General features: G+C 31.7%; 1 protein-coding gene across 2 annotated transcripts in view; it reads right to left on the bottom strand.

Annotated features, from left to right (window-relative positions):
• Positions 1–1398: 1398 nt before the first annotated feature.
• GABA-B-R2 (gamma-aminobutyric acid type B receptor subunit 2) overlaps positions 1399–26252 on the bottom strand; it is an 832753-nt gene continuing 807899 nt past the window's right edge. For both annotated transcript variants that reach the window (XM_081759238.1, XM_081759239.1), the window contains exons 15-16: positions 12832–13700; positions 1399–6091 (exon numbers count right to left, since the gene is read on the bottom strand). In XM_081759238.1, coding sequence (XP_081615364.1) covers positions 5736–6091; positions 12832–13700 — 1225 coding nt within the window. In that variant the 3' untranslated portion in view covers positions 1399–5735. The remainder of the gene's footprint in view (positions 6092–12831; positions 13701–26252) is intronic.

The raw sequence follows: 26252 nt of genomic DNA, 5'->3' as shown, positions 1-26252 counted from the left end.
TACTTGGATGACTGTACTTTTAGTGATCTTGGTATAATGGTAGAGTTGGAAACTAGTATAATATTTCTCAATTTAAAAAAAAAAATCCCAAATGAGATGGAAGAAATATAATGGATATATGTAGTTTGATACTATAATGCTACCACAAGCTCTTATGCCATGCTTATTGCTATTCTCGTTGCTATAGTGGCTAGCACTCATGACTTTGGTACGTGGGGTCCCGAGTTTGATTCCCGGTTGAAAAAGAACAGAAATTGGAACGCACAAATGTAGTTCGGACTCCACCTCAAACTTTAGATTCAAGTGTCTAATAGCCTTACTGCTGAAAAGAAACACTAAACTTCAAATCACTATCAGATGAGCATAATTTATAAAGTTTCAGTAAACACTTCAAGAAAAGTATGTTGGTAGCACTGATCGTCCTACTTAGACCCCTCCGTCCTATTTAAACCCCTATCGTCCGGCTTAGACCCATTTTTGGTCCTCAATAGACCCATTCGTCCTGTATAGACCCCTTGGGTATTTTCGTGCATTGCAAAAGGGGTCTAAACTGAACGAAAACGTCCGGAATAGACCCATTGCAGCTACCTATCTATCTATCTATCTATCTATCTATCTATCTATCTATCTATCTATCTATCTATCTATCTATCTATATATATATATATATATATATATATATATATATATATATATATATATATATATATATATATTTGTGTCTGTGTGTGTGTGTGTGTGATATAGAATCTGTTGTTAAAAAATTAGAATAACACTACTGAGTATAATGGTAGATCTTCATGAGCTTAGTACGCATATAAAATGTCATAATGTATTGATATTTGGTTCCCGACTTATTTATCATCAAATTTCGGGCTTGGAATTGAAAGAGCTACTAAGGGAAGTAAGTGTAGAGTGTACGTATAATAAGGAATTGCTAAAAAAAAACCCAATGAAGAACAATTTTCTTCCGTTATAGAAAAAACTTTCCAGTACAATTTCTAACTTTAACAATTTTGGTATATTTCTTGAGTAAATCTTCACTTTCGAACTCGTTCTCCGTCGTTCAAACAAAGAGAAAAACTAATTAATATACTTTTGACTGTCTATGTTGATTGATAAGGATTGTACATTACAGTTCGTATTTTAAAGAAACCTTCACACTGTAGGTATAAAGACGAAGTATTCTTGTTACTACTAATTTAACTTGAGATACCTTGTTTCTGTCTTAGAAATTGATCTTTCGTGAATTAAACATACGAATGAAGCAAGCGTATCATTAACAGGCGAAAAGCTTTTCGGACACTTTAAATTTTATCCCGTTTGTAATAGATTATTATTAATTATATAATTGTTAAATAGAAAGGTGGAAAATGAAATGAAACACGAGCATGTAACAGCAATTATTTTTTTCTTTAGTAACAAATATGTACACACAACAGATAATAAATATAATTACAACTTCTAATAGAGAAAACACTATTAGCTGTGATGAAGCAAAAAAATAGACTACAAAGGCTAAGGAAAAAGAAAGAGAAATCACAGGGGACTAACACAGAACAACAAAGAGCTCAGAGTCTATATGAAAGGTCCCCTCCCTTCAAGACGGGGCTCAGCGATATGAAAAGAAGGTGAACTTTGAGTCTGAGCTCTCTGTAAAGAAATGCTTTATGTCCATTTTGTGACGTTATGCAAACACTTCTGCAATGTTCCAGCCGATTTACGTAACATTCAACCTGGAACCTGGCAGAATTTCGTTATTTATTTTTGTTTATAAAAGGGAACAAGTTATATTCGGAGGAGGGGGGAAGTGGGTAGGTACAAGATATAACAAGGGATTAAATACATATTCTTTCACTGTTTTTTTCTTTAGTTTTACGAAAGCACCGTTAAAATTCATTACGAGATTGTGCAATTACGGAGATATGAAAAAGACCTCTATTCATAACTCCAGTGTTTAGATTTTTAAAACATTTTGTTCTTTTGTTTCTAGTATCACAAAAAAGTTTCAATCATTTTCTGCTCCATTTTTCTTTTCTTTTTTTTAAAATAAGAACATTATGACAGCATTTTAGTTATGCAATCTTGGTTGAACTAAGATTTCACTCATCTATTTTTTTCTAAATATAATTCCTGCCATCAAACTTATTGTTTTTTCTTTCTTTTAAAGTTATTTTGTTTTTAGGAGACCGTGTGTATTTATCTTGCTGCTTAGTTGATCATGTATAAAGAACACTCACTCACATAAATCACACATACATTATATCATAATTTATAAAAGGGCTAATAACACTCTTGAAAAATAATCATAGTAATAATTATAATTATAATGAGAAGTGTTTTTTGTTTGACACACAATTATCACCAGTACTTGATTACGTCACACAACCATAATGCAATGCGAGTTTGGGTGAGGGAGGGTGATCACAGTTTGTTTTATAACCATTAAACTACATTTTCTCTTCTTGAATGGCGAAGGAAATGTTGCAGTTTTTAAAATGTCTATTTTCTTTTTCATTACAAAACACTTTTCGTACAAGATTTACGGGAAGGGTATAAAATATGTTGGTCTATTGCATTATAATTTAATAGAAAATTATTTTCTGCAACAAAATAAATATGAGAAATTACTTTTTTTTATCATTAAGAAACTTGCTGATCAGACCATGCAAAAGAAATTTTATTTTACCGTTATTTTAACATTAGTGATATGTTTAATACGGGTGATCATACTTGAGAATTATGTACCATTCATTCGGTATCTACATCCTTAAATAAAATTCCAGAGATATTAAATAATTAAATTAAATGACTCGAGTAAGTTTCGGCGCACGTTTCGTGTAAGATATTATAGGAATCATGAGATTCTGTCAATAGATATGTTTAACTTTCAAGTGAAAACAATACATAGGACGAATGGTCAACTTTCCAAAGATATTGACATGTAACGTAATCGATTGACCGACACATTACAGTAAGACAAGACTTGTAATGCTAAAATTGCTGTCAATGGATCTATTGATTCTATAGATTTCAGTACTAAATATAGAAACTTCATGTGCATTTCACATTTTTCAGTTTTTTCAGTAAGCATATTTTCTTTGTTAATGCAATATTTTGATTTTTGAACTCGAATACAATAATGATTTCATTGTCCGTATTAGAAATAATTATTCGTACAATGAAACACAATGATTATTTTCATTGTCTCTTATTAAAATGTTTAACTAATGTGAATAATATAGAAAAAATAATAATTTAATAAAACTAAACATCGTAATTTAAAACACATTTGTAAATATAGATTTGATATTTTATTTTTACTTGTCATATATCATATTTTCTTTTAATTTCTGTCCTATTTCGAAAATTTTGTAACATTCATTTCATTTAAGAACAAGAATGAAAATTTCCTGCTTTTTTCTTTTTCGTGTTATTTCTCCCATTCCTATTTAATAGCTATACAAATTATGAGTGAATATCTGTATATTTTCTTAGGTGTCTAAGGTTATTTGGATGCGCAGTACTGTATACTTAATGCTTGGCCAAATTTAATTTTATAGTAAGGTTTTTATAAGTTTTCTTTCGTAAAGTTACGAGACTTGTACATTACAAGTACAAACGAGTGTTTAGTTTGCTTTTTATACTTTTGTAGGATACACTGTAGAATTTAATGATACATACTGTGTTCAGACAATGTATTAAAATATAGCTTTAACATCTTAAATGAGTTTGAAACTATAAGAATAAGAATATAAGGTTTAATCAAAATATATATAAAAGTTGATGTTTTCTAGTCAATGTATTATTTCCGACCATTTATTACGAATTGGGGATAAATTTGGTTCTTACGTTTACTTTTTAAGAGCATATTTCTTCGCTAATAGTAAATAGTGTAAAGTATTTACTATTTTCTGTTTATTGCATTTTGAAATTTGAATCTGAAATCGTTACGTCAGTACAACTCTTACTGTACTTTTAAATTGTAGTTTATCAAAGGAGCACAACAATCAAGTTGAAACAACAAGGTATTTTCGTGGTGTCTTTGCATATGCGCACAATTATAAAAATTGCTTACTGTAGAGAAAATAAGATATTTGGGAACATTATAGATAAAACTATTGTGAACCCTTGTGTTTGTAGATCAACGTACGGAATAAACTCAGCGCTACCGTATTAAGAGTAAATCCATAACACCCTATTTCCCTTGTAAAACTAAAAAATGAGAGACCAAAATAACAAATTAAGATTGAAAGACAAAATAAAAGTACTTTAAATAATTATATATATATAAGACGACTATGGGTAATAACTAACTGATGATCATGCTTATAGAAGTTATTTAGCATTAACACAGATTGCTCTTAGTATAATGAGCAGGCTTAAGCGTTTGCAATGTTACTCTTCTTCTTCTTCTTCTTCTTTTTTGTTTAACAGTATTTATGATTACTTCTTTCGCTTTCTTCCGAAGATAAGTTCGTAAAAAATTTTCTTTTCACATTTAAATGACTTGTTTGGAATTGGTTTCAATAAAGATTGTTGGAATTAATTTCATTTTAGAATACTGTGCTTTGAACCATACATTTTATTGACTCTATTGCTTTGCAGTTTATTTTTGAAATCTTTAGTTTATGAGGCTTAAATATTTCAGGTACTTTTACAGTAAAATTGAGTGTATGCAATTTATGTATATTTAATTAAAATCGAAATGTGAAAATATTTTTTTAAAAATTTGCAAAGCATTTAAATATTACAGATTTTTATTAACATTCTAAAACAAAATAGAATAAAATGTTATACATATATATGTTTAAAACTTAGAGGGTCGATATGTAAAACGTAATTTGTTTCTTAAACGATTTTCTTTGATTTCGTATATTAGTTGAGTTTTCTTCAACACTGTATTCATTATTTTTCATCTTTACGAAATGATGACACGAATATTGTATAGTTAATTTTAAAATTAAAAGTAAATATATGATATTAATATTGCCATTATTAGATTCTAAATACTTTCCAAGTTAAATGAAAAGAAAAATAAATTTAATTTTAAACTTGTACGAAATATTTAAGAATATTTTAAATCAAGGACAATTAAATGCCCTTCCCCGAAAGAATGGAATTCTTAAATATGAAGTAGAATATTGACAGCATTAAGTAATAACATTACTTTCAAGTTCAATGTTGTATTATTTTGTAATGTAAGTCCAAGCTATTGTAGAAATGTATTAATTCGACAATAGTTGATTCGCTTATACCTAAAAGTTTATATTTTTTGCTATATTCTTGTAAAATCTGTTAGCTATTTTTTTAGGTTTGCTTGTTATTACAATGTTAGAACGAAATTTTGAATAAAAATACTGGTTTGCCGTAATATGAACTTGTATCATTATAAAACAACTTCATTTTCAAATAAGATAATTAATTTTTAAGATCTCTTGCGCAATAGCATAATGTAATCTAATCTTCTTGTATTTTTCTCTAATTCTTAATAACTTAAGTGTTCCTTATTTTACACTAAAACTTCATTTAATGAATAATGTATGACTTACAATGTATTTCTGTAATGAAAACTACTAAATTTATATATATATACGTGTGTGTGTGTGTGTGTGATCAGCAATTTCTTAAATATACTTCAAACGTCTCGTATTTATTAAGTTAAGAAAATAATATTTCCAGCATTATAATACAACTAACCCTAATATGCCACATTATTGTAAAAATAGGGAGCATCACAGGTATTCGACAATGTCACACTTGATAGAAATATTTGGACATGAGGCTATAGAGAACTCGGAACCTCCAGCACTCCGACTTTTGTGCCTTTCACTAAGAAGTTTTTGGAATATAGGTAATATGGCTAGATCCAGGTCACTATCCGAGCCATTATTATTGGAACACTTGTGGTATGGCCGAGCCACATTAGGTGTGCTTTGAACATGGCTAAATGGTCGGGAACGATCACCAATGCTACTGCGTCCGTTGCCTGTTCCTCTACTATAAGAATGTCCATGATGCCTGAGCGATGCGCCTGACCTCTCGTGACTTCTCTCCGAAACTGATCGCTGGATTACAGACACGTCTTCCTCTGTATCAAAGAAGAAAAAAGAAAGAATTATGACCATAATGTTGCTTTAATTATATAATATTCTACATAATTTGTAACCGAATATACTGAACAAATTTAGAGCAAATTTAGTACTAAGTTTGCTAATAGTGTTCCAAGGTTAACTTTTATTTCAATTATTTTGAAACTTTGCGTGTTGTCTTATGGAGAATGGTGAAAATTACTGGTTGATTTTACTTGGCTTTTGGTTAATAGAATCATCATTGTGAATTGTAAAAATTTCTTGATTGTTATGTTTGGTAGCCTTCTCTTCTAGATTGAATGCTTAATTTCTTTAAACTGTTGTTTTCAAGGAAAGTTGCAAAAGCATTATCGACTTCTATGAATGTACCTGTAAACACATACTTGAATAGGACTGTTGCGTCTTCTGCTGTAATATGTTTTCAATATCTTGAAGCATCATTATAAACAACAATTTGATTAACAAGAATAGAATTTCGTAATTCTTAGTTACAAAGATGGGCACAAGTATTTTCTACATTCATCTCCAGTTCTTTTTAGGTGCATGATTTATCAATATTAAAAAAGAAAAAAGAAAGCATAAGGCACAACGATCATTTTTAAGTATGTGTTTACATACTTGATAGTAGTCGATAATGTTTTTGCAATTTTACTGCAGTTGAAAGAAGAAATCCTAGCGTTTAATCTATGTAGCAGAGATTTTAAACATAATAATCAAGAAATTGTTGCAGTTAATTTTCAATGAGGAGAATTCTATTTAACGAAATAACTGATTGTAGGAATAATAATCAACTAGTAATTGTCATCATCCTCCAGTGCAAGACAATAATCAAGTTGTCGAAATAATTGAGATAAAATTCAAATTCGGAAAAAGCATTTTACTCATTATTAATAATAATTTACAATGGAGAGAGAAATAATATACCGTATACAGATTAGTTGGTCACGAGATCTTCACCTTAAATTTTTGTTTATCTAAAAGGGAACTTGGAACACGTATTATCAAAGTTAGTTATCATGTAATTTATTTGAAATGAAAATTTTGTCAACATTTTCCAATAATAGGGCTTATGGTCTTGATACATAAAAGAGCGAATAGTCTATTTTCATTGAACCTATTCAGAAGAAAGTTACTCACTTTGGAAATTACCTTAGAAGATAACAGAAGGAAATTAGGATATTTTTTCTCTACCAACAGTCTTTAAAATATATATTTGAAGACGATCCAAAAAATATAAAGTAAATGTTTTTACTATAGTCAGAAATTTATTAATAATGGAAATAATTTGTATGAAATAGGAAGTATGACGTGTGAAAGCAAAGGTATTGTGTAAATAAATGTGCACTATATGTGTCGAACACTTTGAATGTGATAAACCGAGTATCATATTCAATTGTATATAAAAAGATTATATATCAATTATGTATATGCATATATATAATTGATATATATATATATACTGCATATGTAAATACGTATCCGAGCCTCAAATAAATACAGTTTTTGTGTAGTTTCAAAGTTATGTGAGCATTAATGTCATTGTATTTACATTTTATGTGTAGAGAACCTTTAAGGGAATAATGAAATTACAGCAATATCATGTATTATTCCAAGAAATTACGAAGAAGCAAAATAATGAACTTACATGAGTGAATTGATGGATTTATAGAATTGATGAATTAATTGATTGAAAAGAGTGAGTTATCGAATTAAAGATTGTTTAAATTACTAATTTGGAATTCATTTACGAGTGTCAAACGTCTGAACTACAAGACATAAATCTATCTTCGTTGGTAACTCGGACAAAAGTATATATTCTAAGAAAAATTTTGAAAAAATGACTTAAAAATATTACTAATGTGCCAAACTAACGGTATATATACAGTCAGAAACAATATTAAGTAGGTTGGAGGTATGAGAGATGATAGCTCCAACCTATACTTAATATTGTTTCTGACTATACTAGTAGTTACAACTTACTTTCTATATAAATATTAATTTTTTTCACTATGTAAGTCAATATGTATTACAAAGTCCTTCTAGTAAGGAAATAAAATCGGTCTTAGAATTATCTCAAATAACAGAAAAAAGAGAATGTTTGAAAAAGCTCAATTTTTTTTATTGCGGATAAAATGCAGAGCCAACAGTAAAGTTTCATTTTTCATCAAAGATTCCTTTTAGGTACAACATTCTCAATTTTTTTAAGATAACTTATGTCACCTATGATAGTAGAACTGTTATATGCTATGAAATATGGACTACTCAACTTCGTCAAGAAGAACTGATGAAATTTATAACAAGTATTAATTTAAATATATTTCTTGAAATACCAAAAGTATTCTTTAAGGCATATATATGTTCTGGGTAATATATTACATTCTGAGTATCTTTCAAGAACGGTTTGCTAATTTTATATCAATAAATTTATGTGAATTTCACGGGAGATTAGATTAAAAAGTATCTCGTAAGATCAGTGTTGAATTTAAACAATCTCATGACAAATCACCATATGAGTTGAATATGCATTCAGCCTCAGAAAGTGAAAAACTTCATCATATATTTTGAAACACTTAGAAAAAAGTCACTAATGTATTTTCTAAAATATCATTGACCGAGTTTTGTAATTTTAAAAATGATGCATTAAACATATTCAGAATTTTTACAATAATTAAATGTATTGATAAAAATAAATACTATCTAAATAAATCCAAGAACTCGAGCTTGCCGGTAATGTATTTTTACTTATCACATAAAGTGAAAATATAATCACACTTACTATAGAATTCACTATAAGCGTTTTCGCAAAGTACTTTATCACATAAGGGAAGAAAGTAGTAGGAAGGAAAGAAATATTAATAAAAAAAAGTGTGAAGGCTCTAGCTAGGTGTCATATTGAAATGCAAAGTCACGTAATCATGTGATAGTTTTACCAGGCTAAAAATAGATATAGTTTAGTTGAGGAAGATAAAATTACTGAGACAGGTAAATCGGTAAGAGAATAGCAAAGCGAGTGAATAATAATTGAAGAGAAAAATTTGTACAATATATGGAAAAAGGTTAGAAAAATAAGAATTAATGAAAAAATAAAAAAAGATAATAAACGAATAAGAATATTTTTTAAAAAGTAATAAAAATTGAGATATAAGGGAGAATAGAAAGCGTGTGTGAGAAATAAATAATGAAAATAATATATTATTAAAGACAAAAAATGAATGGAAAACTGATTGAGTATAGTATGCTACTATATAAGAGACGGCTGAGATAAGGTATTGTTCGCAAACAGAATGGTAACGTAATTGTCTTCCCATCTCTTCTTGAGTGATACAGAGCAGTCAGAGAGGAGAAGTTTGAGGATATAGGAAAGATATTGGCAAATATTTTGTTGTGTGTTCTGGAAAGATAGATACAAAGTTTGAATGCTGCAGGTGTATCGACGATTGTGATACAAATATAAAATAAATTTGTTTACGTTGTCTACAGTGTTGTTCCGAACTAGTTATTATACTTTGCCAATATAGAAGAGGCTGGACAGTAACTGTATTTAAGGCTCTGAAAAATCTACTATGTATACTCTATACATAATTTGTTATAATTATCAATGAAATATTTAAGTATGAAATGAAATATTTCAGTTTAATGTCCCACAATTGTGTCATTTTAGGCTAAGGGAGGCGATGATTAAGGCAAATGAACGATGATGGAAGAATTTGTAGAATGAGAAAGTGGGAGGAAACGGGAGTATCCCGAGAAAACCCACGAACATGTTGTCCACCGCAAACTTACTTGGCTGGGTATCGAACTAAGGATCCCACGAACCCGAGGTAAGCGCTCTACCACTGAGCCACCGTACTACCTTATTATCATTATTATTATTATTATTAAAGTAATATTAGCAATCCTGAATTTCAAAATGAAACTTTTCAACCTTGACAGAATTATTAAGAATGAGTTTTAACTTTTTTTTTTATTAAAATCGAATTTTGCTTCCCAAATGTGAATTAAATTTGTTTACATTGTCTACAACGTTATTACGAACTAGTGATTGTTGTGAAACTTTTCCTATCCAAACTTAACAATAGAAAAAAACAGATTTTTTTCACTTGCTGTTTTTCTTTCCATTCAGAATTGAGTATTTATTTGACTATCAGTTCACTCAATTTTTTAAATCAGTTTTGCATATTTTTTAATAAAAAGGCTTAAACACTCGTAAAACTTGTTGTCAAAGGTATTTGTATAAATTTCCAAGTTGACAGCAAATAAATAAACATATAAGAATAATTACCATTAAAAGAACTTGAAGGATACAATACTTGACATACAAGTAAAAATAATTATTATAGTAAGACTCACTGGCTTATAAAGAGGTTGCTGTTTATGAGTACTGAGACAAACAAAAATAATCGTTGAAAACTTAGTAAATTGAACACAGTTTTCTTGACAACTGGAAAGTTCTTAATTATCATTTTAAGTGTTACATTGTATCACTAATTCCTAAGCAGTAACGAAAATATTTTAGTATATAAAAATGGAAAGAAGTATGTCGTTTATTTACACATTTTATCTTGAAATTCAGTTTTGAAAATACCTTGAACAAATTATTTAAAATTAAAACCTTCATGTACTGTGTATACTTTCCCTAAAAGACATTATTCCGAATTATTACTAATTAGTATTTCGAATCATCAATCTAAAAGTTCAATAAAATGGCATATACTATTATCATTATTATTTTATAAGCAGTCTTGTGCAATATACTATTCTTGGCTATTGTAGACAGAGTTCAGCCCTAAGTCTCAGTAATATATTTCATGTATACTCTCATTCTATCTACATTAGTATAATAAAGTTAAGGCTTCCAGTAAATACTTATTTTATTTATCACTATAAAACTAGCTATATTAAGTATAAATATTTTTGCAGGGAGATAAGATCATATGTGTTGGAACTTGGGATTATGTCAAAATATAGTAACCCTATAACTCAGATAAGGTATTTACAAATATTTATCAATTCAAGCGTTTTCTTCTAGGTGTGATTTCTTATATGATATTACATTTACTCAAGATCACCTTTGTCAGAGTAATTAGGAAAGAGATTTTGTGTTCCATATTAATAAAAGACGAACATGAATACGACATATTACAATTTTTTCGTATTCTAAAAGGTAATTTCCATGATTTACATTTACCTTTTTAATCTAAAATAAACTCTTCCCCCCTTCCTAAATTCTCTGACGAAGGCGATAGATCTCTGAAATATAAGCCATCAAATCAACAAGTGAACACTTGAATTACTAAATATTTGCGTACTTAAAGTATGTATTCTGTGCATACTTTCAATAATTATATTTGCATTGGATTAGATACAAAGCAGTTATTGAACAGTTTTCCAATTTGATGAGATCAGTTTTATGAAGAAAGAAAAAAAAATAGATATTCTGCCTATTTGGTAGCATCATCTTCCTTATTACTTGTATTAAGTAGTTAAAAGATCATATTTTTGTATGTTATCATCAGTGACCAGACATGTTAACTTTTTCCCTATTATGGAGGGAACAACGGAGATGATCACATAAATTTAACCTATCTTAAATGACTTTTAGATTCTAAAAGTATATATTATAAAGGTTTTATATATTATTTTTTGTCATTTTTAAAACAAGTTATAATTTTTAAAATAAGTCATTTTGATAATTTTCGCTAATTTTTAAGGTCATTGTTAATTATGTTTCTGTATATAAGAAGTCAAATTGTGTATGCGATTATTAAAGTGCTAAAATGTGAATTGTCCGCCAAGAAAAAAGGTTTTGTTTTCAATGATTTACTTCTATATTGCTCACGTTGCCGCCCTTGATAATGAAGTTTTTTTCTTTTTAAATAATACAAAGCATCAACATTTTCTAATTAAAAAAACAAAAATAAATAAAACTCCTTTAAGTTTAATGCTTTTACTACAATACAAAACAATGAACAACTACATTTTGTGAGAATCTTTCGTGATTCGTTGAGGTTTCTTAATAATATTCTGTCCATTACAGCTTATTATTAATAAACTTCAAGGAATCACAAAAAGCGTGAGAAAAAGAAAATTTCAAATGGTCTAGAATATCTTGTCTTAACAAAAGTTCATAATCTTGGGAAAATAGAATTAATTATTAACGTAACCACTATTGATTTAAAACTTCTCTTAATTTTACGGACAATTTTAAAGAATTTTACAGTCATTTTATAATCATTTTTCCTTTTACTTTTTTGTCAATAAAATTCTGGCTCCTGGTTATAGCTTTGTTATATAGGTAGTATAAGTCTCTCCAATATTTTTGCAATATTTTTGGACATGACAAGTAGTCGAATTAAATCTTTTTATGTCTGTATCTTGAATGAAAACTCACAAGTGCAACAAGAATATATGCTTTATACAAAGAATATAAAATTGCTTTATACAAGAATATAAAGCGAATAAATATTTCATTTTAAATATAGTAGTCGAAGATAATGTGATCATGTATTCAACAACATTTAATATGACAAATTTGGCACAAGTAAATATATTAAAATACTTAATTTTTGGGAGATGAGAGATGAAAAGAAATAAGATTCTTGTACGAGAAATGTACCTGCTTAAAATTAATTTTAAAAGGCACATACTCTATATCTTAAATAGACTTACTTTTGAATTCAGTTACTTTAGTACACGTAAATACACAGACACTAAAACACACACAAAATTATATTCTTACCAAGATCAGGCTTCGATTGAGATACATTAGGAGTCGAAGCTCCTATTTCTTGCCCTGAGCTTGTTGTGGCTGAATCCGATAGTTCACCGTTGAGGAGGCTTTTGCGATGTTCCCCTACACGTGCTCTCACAACACCTGGTGTTGGCACTCGAGTCACTTCGTGCACTGTTCGCATAGTGTCATGGGGCACAAGCACTAATTCCTCCCTGACCGGACGCGTAGCAGAAGAAAGCACTGGTACACTAGTCCTCCGTCCCACAGGTAGCTTTTCAACACTTACACTCGTCCTGGCACTAGATCGCCTCCGCAGTGCAGACGGTGCGGGTACCGCGGCACTGGAAGAAACTTGGGCAGTATGACGGCGGCGTTGTTTCTGTGGCGAAGCTGGAGGCGAGACCGCTTCTGTGACATCACTAAAAGACACTACTTTGCCTAAAGGTTCCATACTAGGACCAATTTCTTCACTGCTTTGAAAAGTGCGTCCATGTGAAGAAAGACCACTACTAGAACGATGATAATAACGTGGTGTAGTTGGTGGAGTCGGCAGCCTTGGTCTAGGTACCATGTCCTCTTCTTCTAAGATATCAGTTTCTCGGTACACTTGATGTCCACCATCACGATCTAAAACAAACATTCTATCCGCGGCATCAATGAGTGGCATAAACTCGTCACTGGGCACTTCCGGTGTTCCTGGTACCGGCTGTACAACTTCGCGTCCTTCAGAAATGACAGCAGCTGGTCCCTCCTCCTGTTCCGGAGTTGCTTCCAGTCGCTGGCCTCCGTCGTATTCTACCCGAACTTCACTTGCTGGCGCCACTGTCTCTTTAGAGGCCGAGATCGTGGGCAATTTGACGAATGTAGTCTTCTTTCTATCAAATACATAAAATACCACATTAATAATACATAAAATACCAATCATTGAACGAAAAATAAAATTATGTTAGCTCTATTTGAGATATGGATTAACGTTAAGTTTGCTTTGTAAGGACTATCCTTAACTTATTTAGCAGCTTATCATACATTTCGAAAACAAATAGCTTAAAAATTTACGAATATAAATCATAATTGAAATGCGATATGTTTTTATTATTATTATTAGCTAGACCTGTAGGTAAATCTCAAATTGCTGTTGTTACATTATCAATATCGATATTATCAATATTAAATTATCAATTCAGTCTTTTTATAGTATTGAAGGATACTTTCATCATATCATTATCGAGGATTCTGTAGAACTAAGAACAGTTACAACTACCGTGCACAAACTTCAGAAACCCTGAACTTCATTCCAGACCTCTTCGCTGATCTGGTAGCTAGCTGGTGTGCCTTTGCAGTCTCGATTACCGATGAGAGAGCATTAAAATTTGGTTTGGACTCCACCTTAAGCTGTAAGTGCACCCTGCATATAGCCTCAGTGCTGAAAGGTACACTAAACTTCAAACAAACAAATATTGGACCTCACTTCCTTTATCACTGATTCTTGAAGAATTCATTTGCCTCTTTGATTCGTTTCCATTATTATGTGTACTCTATTTAGCATAAATAACAACTCAAACTCTTACTAATTGATACTATTAAAGGATGTTGAAGCCTAAAACTAGGCAGAATAAAGCCCTATTCTGTTTTTAGATGATTTCTTACATTTAGATACATTTGCTTAACATTTAGATACATTTGCTTAATTTTCTGATAACTTCTACATTTTTCTTATGAAAGAAAGAAAAACTTATTTTTTTAAACTAACTTTCATATTAATTAGTAGGGACAAATAAGCGGTGTCTTGACTTAAAAGTATTTTATGCTTTTTCATTTGATACACTAAAGAGTACTTTCAGTTATTATTGGTAGAGAAAGACAATGAAATGAAATTTATTGCTCTTTTAAACATTTTCTAGTAAGGCAATAATTACTTGTATTCTAAATAATAACTTTTACAAGTAGTAGTACTGTATTTGTGTCATTGTTGAAAGTATGTATGTCACTATTACGAATAAATGCTTCACTGTCAGAAATATGTGACTTCCCTAAGAAGCAGACACAATCAACAGATGCAATTTGTTGGTTAACAATATTTTTACATATATAATAAATAAATCAACAATTTGTTCTAGCAGAATAGAAATTATCAGTTATTATTACCGACGAGCGACATATTTTTTAGAGCTTTAAAAATTAGTTTTTTTATCGATTTTGTCGAAAACTGTGCATGAGAATTCATCCATAAGTATGCCACTTTGTTCAGTTCGATCTCATCTATGAATCAATTCATATGTCTCATCTTTGGAGAATATTATAATTTTAAAAAAAATAATGTTTAAGAGTTGGTCATAATTTTGAATTATATCTAATTAACCATGTAGTGCATTGTCATAATGAAAAGTTAGATTATTGTATACTTTAGGATCAGCTTCATCATAATAGAAGTTGGCGTGCTTATCGTACAGCATCAATTTTAGGTTTAAAAAAAGAGCTATTCTGGACCACATCGAGAACTATGAACGCCCATACACACTTCTCCATATTTTGTTTAGCAAAAATCATATCTATCGATTTGTATATCCACTTCGGATTATTTCTTGTTTCCGTTATGCACTAAAAATATTAATTAGGATATGATCCCCCAGGATATGATCAAGGGAGGGGCTAAACCATAGTTTGCGGCTTTATCCAGTGTAAAGTAGGATTGAGGCCCATTTTATCCAGTGTATACCTGAGCGTCAAGGGGGGGGCTATAGCCCCTATAGCCCCCTCCTTGGATCTGCCTCTGTATATATGTATTACGTTATGTTTAAAAGTTCTTACTTTCCTATAAATAGCGTTGAAAGTATTTTTTCCATATTTGACGAATTTACTTAAATACACTTATTTATTAATTATTTTTTCTTACGTATTATTATTTGTTCAAAAATATGTTTATCTATAGTTAGTGCTTATGAAGACTTGACAACTAATGTAGTCTTCTAACTAAAAAAAAATACATTAAGGCTTTAATTAAGGAAATCGGCCTTCACTGATGGTGGTGGTGCTGGATTAGAGTTTAACGTCCCTTTAAGCAGCAAGGCTATATGAGACATGTACGTACAGCTTAACGTGGTTTCCGACCCATATTAGCACTCACTGTGAATCAAACGTGGCTCTCCTGCGAGAAAGGCGAGTATCGCATAGCCCTGAGGAACCTCTTGACCTTCAGTGATGTTCACAGTGTTCACAGTATAACATAACAAAAGATTTGATGAAAAGTGTTGTAAAAGAGACAAAAGAAAAAACTGCCTATTTGATAGTGCCATGATTACAGATATTTAACCACGAATGATCAGCAATTCTAGTAAAATGACACATAAATTGGTGTTTAAAATGCTGGTCTAAACAATGTGTCTTGTACTCTTTACAGATGAAGCCATACAGAATGATAAGTGCCCATTAACTGAAGCAGAAAGGCAAAGCAAGATGTGTGTATCATTTAAGATGGACCTTCGAAACAGTTCTGAATGGGTTACTGGATCTTGTTAGTATTTCATGATTCATGAATCGTGGTTTTGTCTGTTAGAAACTCTAAGTTCTCTGAACACCACACATTAGCTCAGTAGATAATCTCCATAGGATTTGCCAACAACCTCTTCATACTCTAAAAATCAATTTCATGTGTAATATCTGTGACACAGATTATAGATCCTGCATTTTTTTAAACAACAGTGAACAGTCATGTGTACATAGATAGCTTAGAGATATTGTAGCACAACTGAGCCCGCACGCACACATGTATGCTGCCTTTCAATAGACTGGAGCGACTTGTAATGTTGCTTCCAGATAAGTGAGTTGGATTTTCTACATATTGAAATTTGAAAGAATTGATACCGCTGAGTTCTACTATGTACATAAACAACATGTTGCAACATGCACAAAAGTGCATTGAAGCGTAAGATCATTTTCAGCACCTTTTGTAATCAGTAAATATAAATCTGTGCATTTGTTAAATTTTCTGAAATCAAAAACGCTCTAAGAAATTATTTAGACATTAAGCTCTCAAGACTATCGTCTAGTTATCTGAATGTATGAAAGAAGAAAAGAAGGCTAGAAAAAGAATATCAGGTCGTATGAAATAGCCATATTTAAAATTGCCCCGCCTGTTGTATGGCAGAAAAATTTGACTAGTAGGATTTCGAGAGAAGGAATTACTAAAGAAAATATGTACGGCCCACAGAAAATCTGGCGACATAAGGACTGTAATGTGAAATGAGAGTGAAAAAATGGAGTATGAAAGAAAATAAAAATATAAGTAATAGTAATAATAATGAATAAAAATGAGGAAGTGATGGAATAATAATAATAATAATAATAATAATAATAATAATAATAATAATAATAATAATTTGAGTGTTGCGAGCAGCTTGTGAACATGAATACATCAGTTTCTGTGGTATCAGTATATAATATAACAATAACTTCAAATACAAAAATACAGAAGAGAGAACAAAGAAGTATATTAATATAAAATACAATGCAAATACTGAGGCATGGGAACTCAGTGGTAGAGCGCTCACTTCTGGTGCGAAGGGTCTCTGGTTCGATCGATCCCAGTCACGTGATTGTAGTGGACAGCATCGTGCACATGAGTTTTCTCGAGGTGCTTCCATTTCCTTTCAAATTCACTCCACCAGTTATTTCACAATCATTCACTTTAACAAATCATTGTTTACTCTAAAGAGAGCATAATCGTAGGATTTAGACCTTGGGACGAAGTCTGTTTCATGTCATAATGTAGATACAAGTCAATTAAGCAAAATACGTTCCATATCACGCTGTTGAAGTATTCAAGCTTTCTAAGTTCAGTTTTGATGTAAAAAGAAAAATAAGAAAAGAGAAAGAAAGGAAAGAACAGTCGTCCTAAAATTACCTTTAGCAAAAAGTTACTTAAGATAATACTTAAAAGAATCAGCCACATCTTATAAAATTAGTTTAGTTGAAATGGCCTAAATTTATATACTTAAAAAAATTGTGAAACTTTTAAATTTTCACATTTCTATTACAGAGGAGCTAAAATTGTACAATTTCGTATAATGTAATTTTGTACTTTCAAGCCAATGTTCCATAAACAATATTCAACTAATACATATTATCCAATGTCTTTAGCATGAAAATTTTTATTATCATTATGCCAATGAAAGAAAAGGAAGTACGAGGAAGGACATAGTGAGGAAAGAAGAAAAATTAAGAGGTCTTCCAAGATGCAAACACGAAAACAAGTTCGGTCAAATATTGGGTTAAGAGGGTCCGTATGTTCGGTTACGAGTAAACAGAAAATCTGGGTATTGCATGAGTAAAGATTGTCAATACGTGTAGATAGAGGTGTTTGGGGTTGTCGGACACAGAATGCAGAATTACAGGTGCATTTTACATTGAAGAAATCGTAAGATTTCTCTTTGGGAGGAGGGGGTGGGATACTAAAATATTCAAAACTCAAATAGGTGTCGAAAATAAGGCAAATTTTGCATCTATACTGTTGGCATTAATACGAGGCAGGGCCAGAAAGTTTTAAGGGTACAAAGAAGTAAGAAATGTAGGTGGTCTGTGATATAATATTTTGGAACAATTAGGAAAGGCGCTTTTAGTTTCTGCCGATGAAATACTATTCAAGATTCATAGTTTCTGAAATGGAACTGTGTGAAAAGATTTGGAATTGGTGTAAGTTGTATTCTGGGGCGTAGGTTTTTGTTTTAACAGTCCAGTTGTTTGTAAATATGTAATCTTTGAGACGATGACAAGCCATTGCGTCTTCCCTGCGTTGGCTTCAGGCCTTACAACGGTGAGTACCTTATCGTCTTGTGAACATCGCCATCTCCATGCTTTCTTGAGTATCACACGTAGAAACCCAATAAACTGGGCAGAGTCCATTGATAGACTAGATAATCTGGATATATGTGGTACAATTCTCCTCCCAGTCTCACTGCTAGGATCGACCCATAAATGAGTTTACTACCACTTCACAAGTTTTACAGGCAAGTAATCATTTACTTTGTAAAAGCGGCGTAGTAGGTAATTCCTTCATTTCACTGAGTAAAAGTATGTATATACTTTTACTAATATATAGTATATAGAAAAATGTTTAACGGTACATATTCGATTGTTGCTCTAGCTATTGTGCAAAAAGTTGGTGTAAGAGGAAGCCATGTACGTTCCCATGGCTAAACTCTTGATTTAGTTCACTTTCAGACTTCTATTTAAACGTTACTTTTCTGCACCGAAGCTATATTAGACAGGACTTTCTGCTTAAAGAAGAATTCTGAACCATTACTCACATTTGTACCCTAGGCTTAGTACTCTACCAGAAATTGAACCCGAGGCCACATACACATAGCGCATATGATAACAATTTGAACATGAAAGTGTCCTTGATTTGGAAGTAATACTGATGTTTGAAAGTAAAATTATTCATATAGAGGACTGACTAAAATAGTTGGATTATGAATAGTGTGGTAAGTATTTGAGATTGAGAAACTATTCACAGGAAGTTTTCACGGGCTGGAAGGCCATGGCTGAATGCAACTAGTGTGTAAAGATGTCACATCCCTGGAAGGTAGGATAGTATTAGGTTGTAGTGATTTGATAAATAGGGTGTTGATAATATCTTTGAGAAATGGCGGTAGGGTCAGAACATGAAGTTAAAAATTGTAGTATAAGAAGATGGAAATGTATTCAGCATGAATGCCAACACTTGCACAAATAGGTCTACTGCGTTATCAATGTTGGAAATAATCGGGGAAAGTGGATGTTGGACGTTGAAGCGAATAAAAAATAATCGGGCAAAGTGTTTACAATATTTATTTGTTCTTTTGTTTCAATCTGTTACTAGGTTCTGAAAAGTAATGTGTATTTATATCGATCGAGTTGGTGTGTAAACGCAAGGTTAATGAGTTAAATATATACAGAATCTAATACTAATGATATTTGTTTAAATGTCTTAACGTATTTTTATCTCTATTGATAATTTAAGGAGTCTCTTTAGATTTATCGAAAAGTCAGTTGATCCTACTTTCAGATAATAAGCCTAATTGATTTGTAAGCGCTCTTCACTATATGCAAGTTAAACTAACAATCAGGTTTATAGATATTTGATAACAGATAAAATTTCGGAGGTTTGGTATTGCAAGCGTCAGGAGTAATAGTGTCACGGAATAGATAGTTGAGTGATCTACTGAGCAAAAAGTAAGAAAATTTTGGGAAAGAGTCTAGCAGACTGCAGTTATGTACACTTAAAGAACTGTAATAATGCTTTTGTGTATGTGTAGTCCACGCCCACTAAAGTCTAATTTTTGTCTGCAGGACCGATAGTTATTGTGAAATCTGAACGCAAAGATGAAATGACTTTCTGTTGAGCTGCTGTAATATCAATATTATTATTAGTATTGTTATTATGATTATTATTATCGATGTTGTTAGTTTATCGATTACCGACAGTTGTTACCAATTTATCTTTAGGACAGTCACAATTTAACGAACATTACCGCCAAACCACGTGAAACATTCATTCCCCTTAGAAAAAAATGAGCACTAAAACATATAATGAAATACTTATCTCTACTGGGATATGTCACTTGGTGCCCCAGTGAGATACCCTTACAATTATTGGCTCCACTGAGACTTATAAATACTTATGTCACCTTAACCCAAGATGGCGTGATTGATATGACAGTGTATATCAAGTAGCTTGCGATATACGAGGTGCACACCAAAAGTACGTGCCGTTTTGTTCTGAAGTCCACATTTTTGTCATTTCAAGAAAGAAACTGCCGCGTTGGAGACCTCATCCTGTGTCTCTAAACTCTTCAAATTTTATAGTGCTCTTGCAGAAAACACTGTTAAGAAGTGGATGCGTTCAACGAGTGTGAAAGATGAGCAGAGGTCTGGACATCCAGAAACAGCATCAACTGACGCTAATATTGCCTGCGTTGAAAATTTCATTATGGAAGATAGGCATGTCACCATGCAGGAGACTTGATACACTGGGGCTTACAATGGGAACAGTAAAGCGAATAATTACAAACGAACTGGGCCTAAGTAAAGTTTCTTTTCGCTGGGTTCCAGGAACGCTTAATGACGATTAAAAAGAGGCAAGGATTAGATCAAGTGTTTGTTGCAAATTTCGCACGCTTCAGAAGAAAGGATTCAAGAAATTATTTAAATAAATAAATTCTTGGAAAGTGTTGTGACAATGGATGAGCCACAGATTCCACTGTTCAAGCCAGAAACAAAAAGGCAGTCAATACTGTAGAAATACACAGATTCACAATCTCCCCCCACCCCCAAGAAAAAATCGCCAGTGGCATCCAATAAAAAGGCGTTGTACGCTATCTTCTGGGATTCCCAGGGAGTTATATTGTCTCATGTTCCGAAAGCTCATACAATTACGGGTGAGTATTTTCTTATACTTTTGGATACACATTTTTTTTTCAAAATTGACTGAGAAACTACCACAAATGGCAAATGGCAGTTTCATCTTCTACGTGGACAATGTACCTCCAAACGTGCTAATGTTGTGACCTCATTTTTTGATCACGGAATTGAAATTCTACCACACCAACCTTACTCACCAGATTTAGCCTCGAGTGAATTCTAATGGTTCCAAGCCCTCAAGGATTCTCTTCGTGGACCTCGTTTTGCCAATATATCATCCCTGAGAAGTCTATTTTGCAGTATCTGAAACATACCCCTAAAGAAGACTATGCTACATGCTACATAAAATGGACGGAGCAATGGCAACTGTATATCAATAAAGGAGAGTTGTTTGAGAAATAAACACAGATTAGTCCCATGTATTTCCTTGTCCTTGAAATTAGAACGAAACGGCATGTTCGTTTGGTCTGCACCTCGCACTTTAAGATGTTTCAGTTGTCCTTACAGTTTATTTTCATGTTTTACGGTATCTTTGGATTATGCGTTCACTCATTATGTTCATGGAAGTTTACTAATTAATGTACATTTGAATCCAAGTTAACATCTGCTTGATGTCCCAAATGAGGTAAGTTACCTCCTGCATACAAAGCTTGTTTGGTGAAGGAAAAGAACATAATCTAATTAGTGAAAGCGTAAATAAAAACTTATGGTGATAAATTGGGCTTAAATTCGATATCTTGGAAGAATTTAAGGGAAACAAAATGTAGGACGGATATAACAGCAACACGGACAGAGTATTTCAACTATCGATAATTGTTACCGTTTATCTTCAGGATAATGCACAATTTAACAAGCTTTACCACTGGCATACATAGAACATACTATCATTAACAGTTGTGATTCTTGGAAAGAACTTGAATGAATTGCGGATCGTTGATGTGTTTTGAAACAAAAGCAAATACAGTGTATATACTTTCAGGGGATAATTAGTATCAGTGAGGAAAAGGATCTATGAAGGAGGGAAGGAAGAATTTCTGTAGGCTGAATTGGATATTTCTGTGCAACCACGCTGTATCTTTATGACCTTGTGCATGGACACATTTGCGATCTCAGTAATGGCTACAAACTGAGGCAAAGCTAATACCACTTTTGGATCAAACTAGACAAATCAGAAATTGATATCTTTCAAGTAATTTGGTATTGAAAGGAATAAATCATATGAGATGTTCCGAATTCAACTCGTACTTCGAAACTGTCGAACATCAGTACCACTGGAAGAAACAAATCAGGAATATCTTTCACAAACACTACGCCAAGATAGTGCAAAATCAGGAAACTTGTACATGAACATGATAGAAAAATTACGTGAATGTATCATACAGATCAATACAATTAATCCACAAGTATGTTTGGAACTTGCACTATTTTGGTCCAATGTATGTATCCAGAATTCTAATCCCCGCACAAAAAGAGTACAATGTCGAGATATTCGTCAGCAAATATTGGATAACCAAATTTGCACTTTAGGAATCATCATGGGATAAGAGTTGGGTCTTTAGCTACAATCCAGATATCAAACAAAGTCTTCCTACTAGTATGGCGCCATACCTCTAAGACCAAAGAAGGAGAGGGAGACAGGTCAAGAACGCAACCAACAGCACACTTATTTACATCAACATTCAAAGGTTTGCGCAGTGTGAGTTTGTTTCCAAGAACTAAGCTACCAACACGCAGTTTTACTGGTGTTTGCAACGACTCAAAAACCTGCACTATAGCGAAGGAATTATTAGAAACTTCATCACAACAATATACCTGCTCATAAAATTTTCGAAACATGTAAGCTCTTGCAGTACAAACATCATCCTCACTCTTCCTCATTCGTGCTAAACGCCGGAAATGATCCTCTAGAACTTACTTTTCAAAAGAACAGAAACAGAGAAAAGCGACCTCAAATTTCATAAGCAGTTTAACACGCTTAAAAATTAATTTTATCAAGATTTTCTAACTAATGAAAGCTCTAGAAGTTGGATAATACTGTATAAGGGAATTACGTTGAGGGAAACTGTAGACAAATATAATCCGAATGAGCACTTTGTTTAAAAACCCAATCTCATAACTTTCTGATATAATCAAATAAATTAGCTGTTTTTCAAAATTACAATTGCCATAACAAGTACTTTGGTCTGGCTACCTCTAGTCTAGTACCAAACATGATTCAGAACATGTGTAAATCCTGGGTGCAATTATAGATGATGGACTGAAAATTATCATTGTTTCTTTCAGTGTACACGGTTCAGTTTAGGCATCACTACCTTAAAAGTAGTAAATACAAACAATATCTTTCAAGCTGCTAATTCTCATCTTCGATGTAGTTGGTAAAAAGTGTTTAGAAAACACGAAAGTGAAATTTAAAAGAAAATGTTTAAATCTAGAAAAGAATTGTAATTTGTTGATTACATTGATCGGCGATGGATTATGTCACTGATTTACAAGATTTGTAAATGTAATTTATCCCTATGCCTACTGCAAAATTACTTTGGAAGAAATTCTAAGATTGCATTGATAACGAGTGAAAATACCTGTAGTCGCTTTGTAATTGCATTACTGATCGAGGTAAATTTTTGATAAGCTTAGTGGAGCAGCTAATATTATGATTTACTATGGAGAAGGTATTTATTGGTGAGCGACGCGGAGCAATCGACACTTGACTTATTTATTAGAAGGTCATAACAGTAACTGATGGAAAGAGGTCAGTTCTGCTTTGAGTTCAGCATTTAACAGTATTGAAAGTGTGCTGCAATACAAAAGAACGTCGGGGATCTTTCCTGTTAGTGAGTACCGTGGGGTTGTTGACATGTAAATTGTTGTTAAACTAAAGATTTTGATTTTGATCACAACTCTATAGTTATTATATTACGTATGAATCATATTTCCATGTTAAATGGACGCACCTCTTAGATATGAAAGTTTACATTTCGAAAAATTGCTTGCGTAAGGATTTTTCCTTGTGTTCTGACAAAAAAATGAATAAAAAATAAAATAATAAAAATTAAAAAATAAAGATATTAAATTCTTTTTTTAAGATAGGGTAGAAAAATGATTACTCTATAAAATTACTCATGAATTTATTATAGAAAACAGAATCTGTAACCCCACAAAGTAAAGAGCAAGCTAAAAATGAAAAATATATTGGATTACCAAACTTTCAACCGGTAAACAATATAAATAAATAAATAAATAAATAAATTAAGATGTTCAAAAGTTTGGTTTCAATACGAGAGTAAATATATGCAGAACTTTAGAATATAACGAAGTATGAAAGAAATTTTACGGGAAGATTACAAATCAGTGTAGTTTATGAAGTTTCGTACTCTTATGAGAAAACATATACAGAACCAGTAACAAAAAAATACATCAACCAGAATTTAGAAACGTTTAATTGATGCAATAAAAGAAGATTCAACTTCTAGACCTTCTAGGCCATCACAATATTTAAAATATAATAATTCACATAATATTTAACGTTTCAAACATTTTACTTAAATCCAATAATAATCCAAGGAGGTTAGTTATTAAGGTAAGGGCCATTAGTTCGAGCTTGCCTTACTCAAATATAAAGAAACGGTTAAAGTTGGGCAAGAGCCAATTGGACCAAGGCTGGACACAATTCTGGATGTGTTTTAGGAACGTAGGAGTCGTGGTCATAACTTTGAATCTGGATCTATGGGATAATTTTCTTTTGGAAAATTGCCTATGCGTGTGACGCATTCAGGCAGTTTTTTTTTTAAATTTTGATTTTAAATCCAGTTCCTTCTCTCCTTTATTCTTTCAAAATATGAAGACGAACCCCACGTAAGTTCGAAACATTATTGCTTGGTAATTCTTTCATTGCACTTCATTCTCTGTGAGAAGACCGTTTGGATGCTGCTCTAACAACAATCACAAAATTTGTTATTAGTATAATATGTGAGTTCAGTTGATTATAAAGATTACTAAGGATTTCCTATTATGGCATTGCAACTTCTAAAGTGGTCTAGATAAGAATCGATAAATAAATTGATAAAGAATGCTTTACATTTTTTAGATCAAATAATATAATGTAACTTCGTATATAACTTGTATTTTCTCTCTTTTTAATAAATTCACTTTTGTTTTTTTGTTTAAAAAAACATTGTCTACCGTAACTACCTATCTAGGAAAGGAAAATGGAAGAAGGAAGTATACAGAGCGTTTCTTTAACCTCTTGTCTAAATCTCAGGTAAGGTTAGTGTTTGTGTTTGTGGTACGGAAGACCAGGGTAATTAGTTCCTCTGATTTCTGGTGAAGCACAGCAATTCGGACTCCACGCAGAAATGTATGTCCTGTCTCATATAGCCTTGGAGCTGATAAGGGATGTTAAACTGCAATCAAAATCTAGTTCATTGACAATGGCCATGAAAATATTAGAGAAAATATTGTTGTGTTGTTGTTGAAAATATTAGAGAAAATTGATCTAGAATAGAGCTTTTATCTGAACACTAGGGATTTCCATTTTATCTAAAGAATTTCACTACGATCACCGAGGCATTGTTACAAATAATTATTTGTCTTTGCTTCTGTCATTAGAAACAGCTTGTTTTTTCTTTCAAATGCTGCCTTGGTTCGGCTACCATTACCAGGAAATAAAAGTTACGGAAAATATTTTAGCTGCGAATCTAATAACTATCAATCGAAATTATATTAAACAAATGTATCCTTGTGTGAATGGCTCTTCGTTCCGCTATCTTGTATTATTGATTCAAATTGAGAAAAATGGTGCGTTGGTAAATTTTAGCAATATTTATCTTAAACACTGCTTCAAATTTCTATTAGCTAACTCTCATAAGAACATACTTGTTTACAGAGAAAAGCGATTGTTAATATTATCTTTATGAAATTCAAATTTCGATCACCTTTTTTAATCTATATTCTCTGACAATGGTAGCCATATCTACCGAAGTCTCTAATGAAACATATAATTTCAGTAAAATATTAACATAACTTGTGTGTAA

The sequence above is a fragment of the Thermobia domestica genome, chromosome 5 (assembly GCF_964235325.1).
Source record: "Thermobia domestica chromosome 5, izTheDome1.hap1.1, whole genome shotgun sequence".
Lineage (NCBI taxonomy): Eukaryota > Metazoa > Arthropoda > Insecta > Zygentoma > Lepismatidae > Thermobia > Thermobia domestica.
This window is presented reverse-complemented; position numbering and strand designations above follow the sequence as displayed.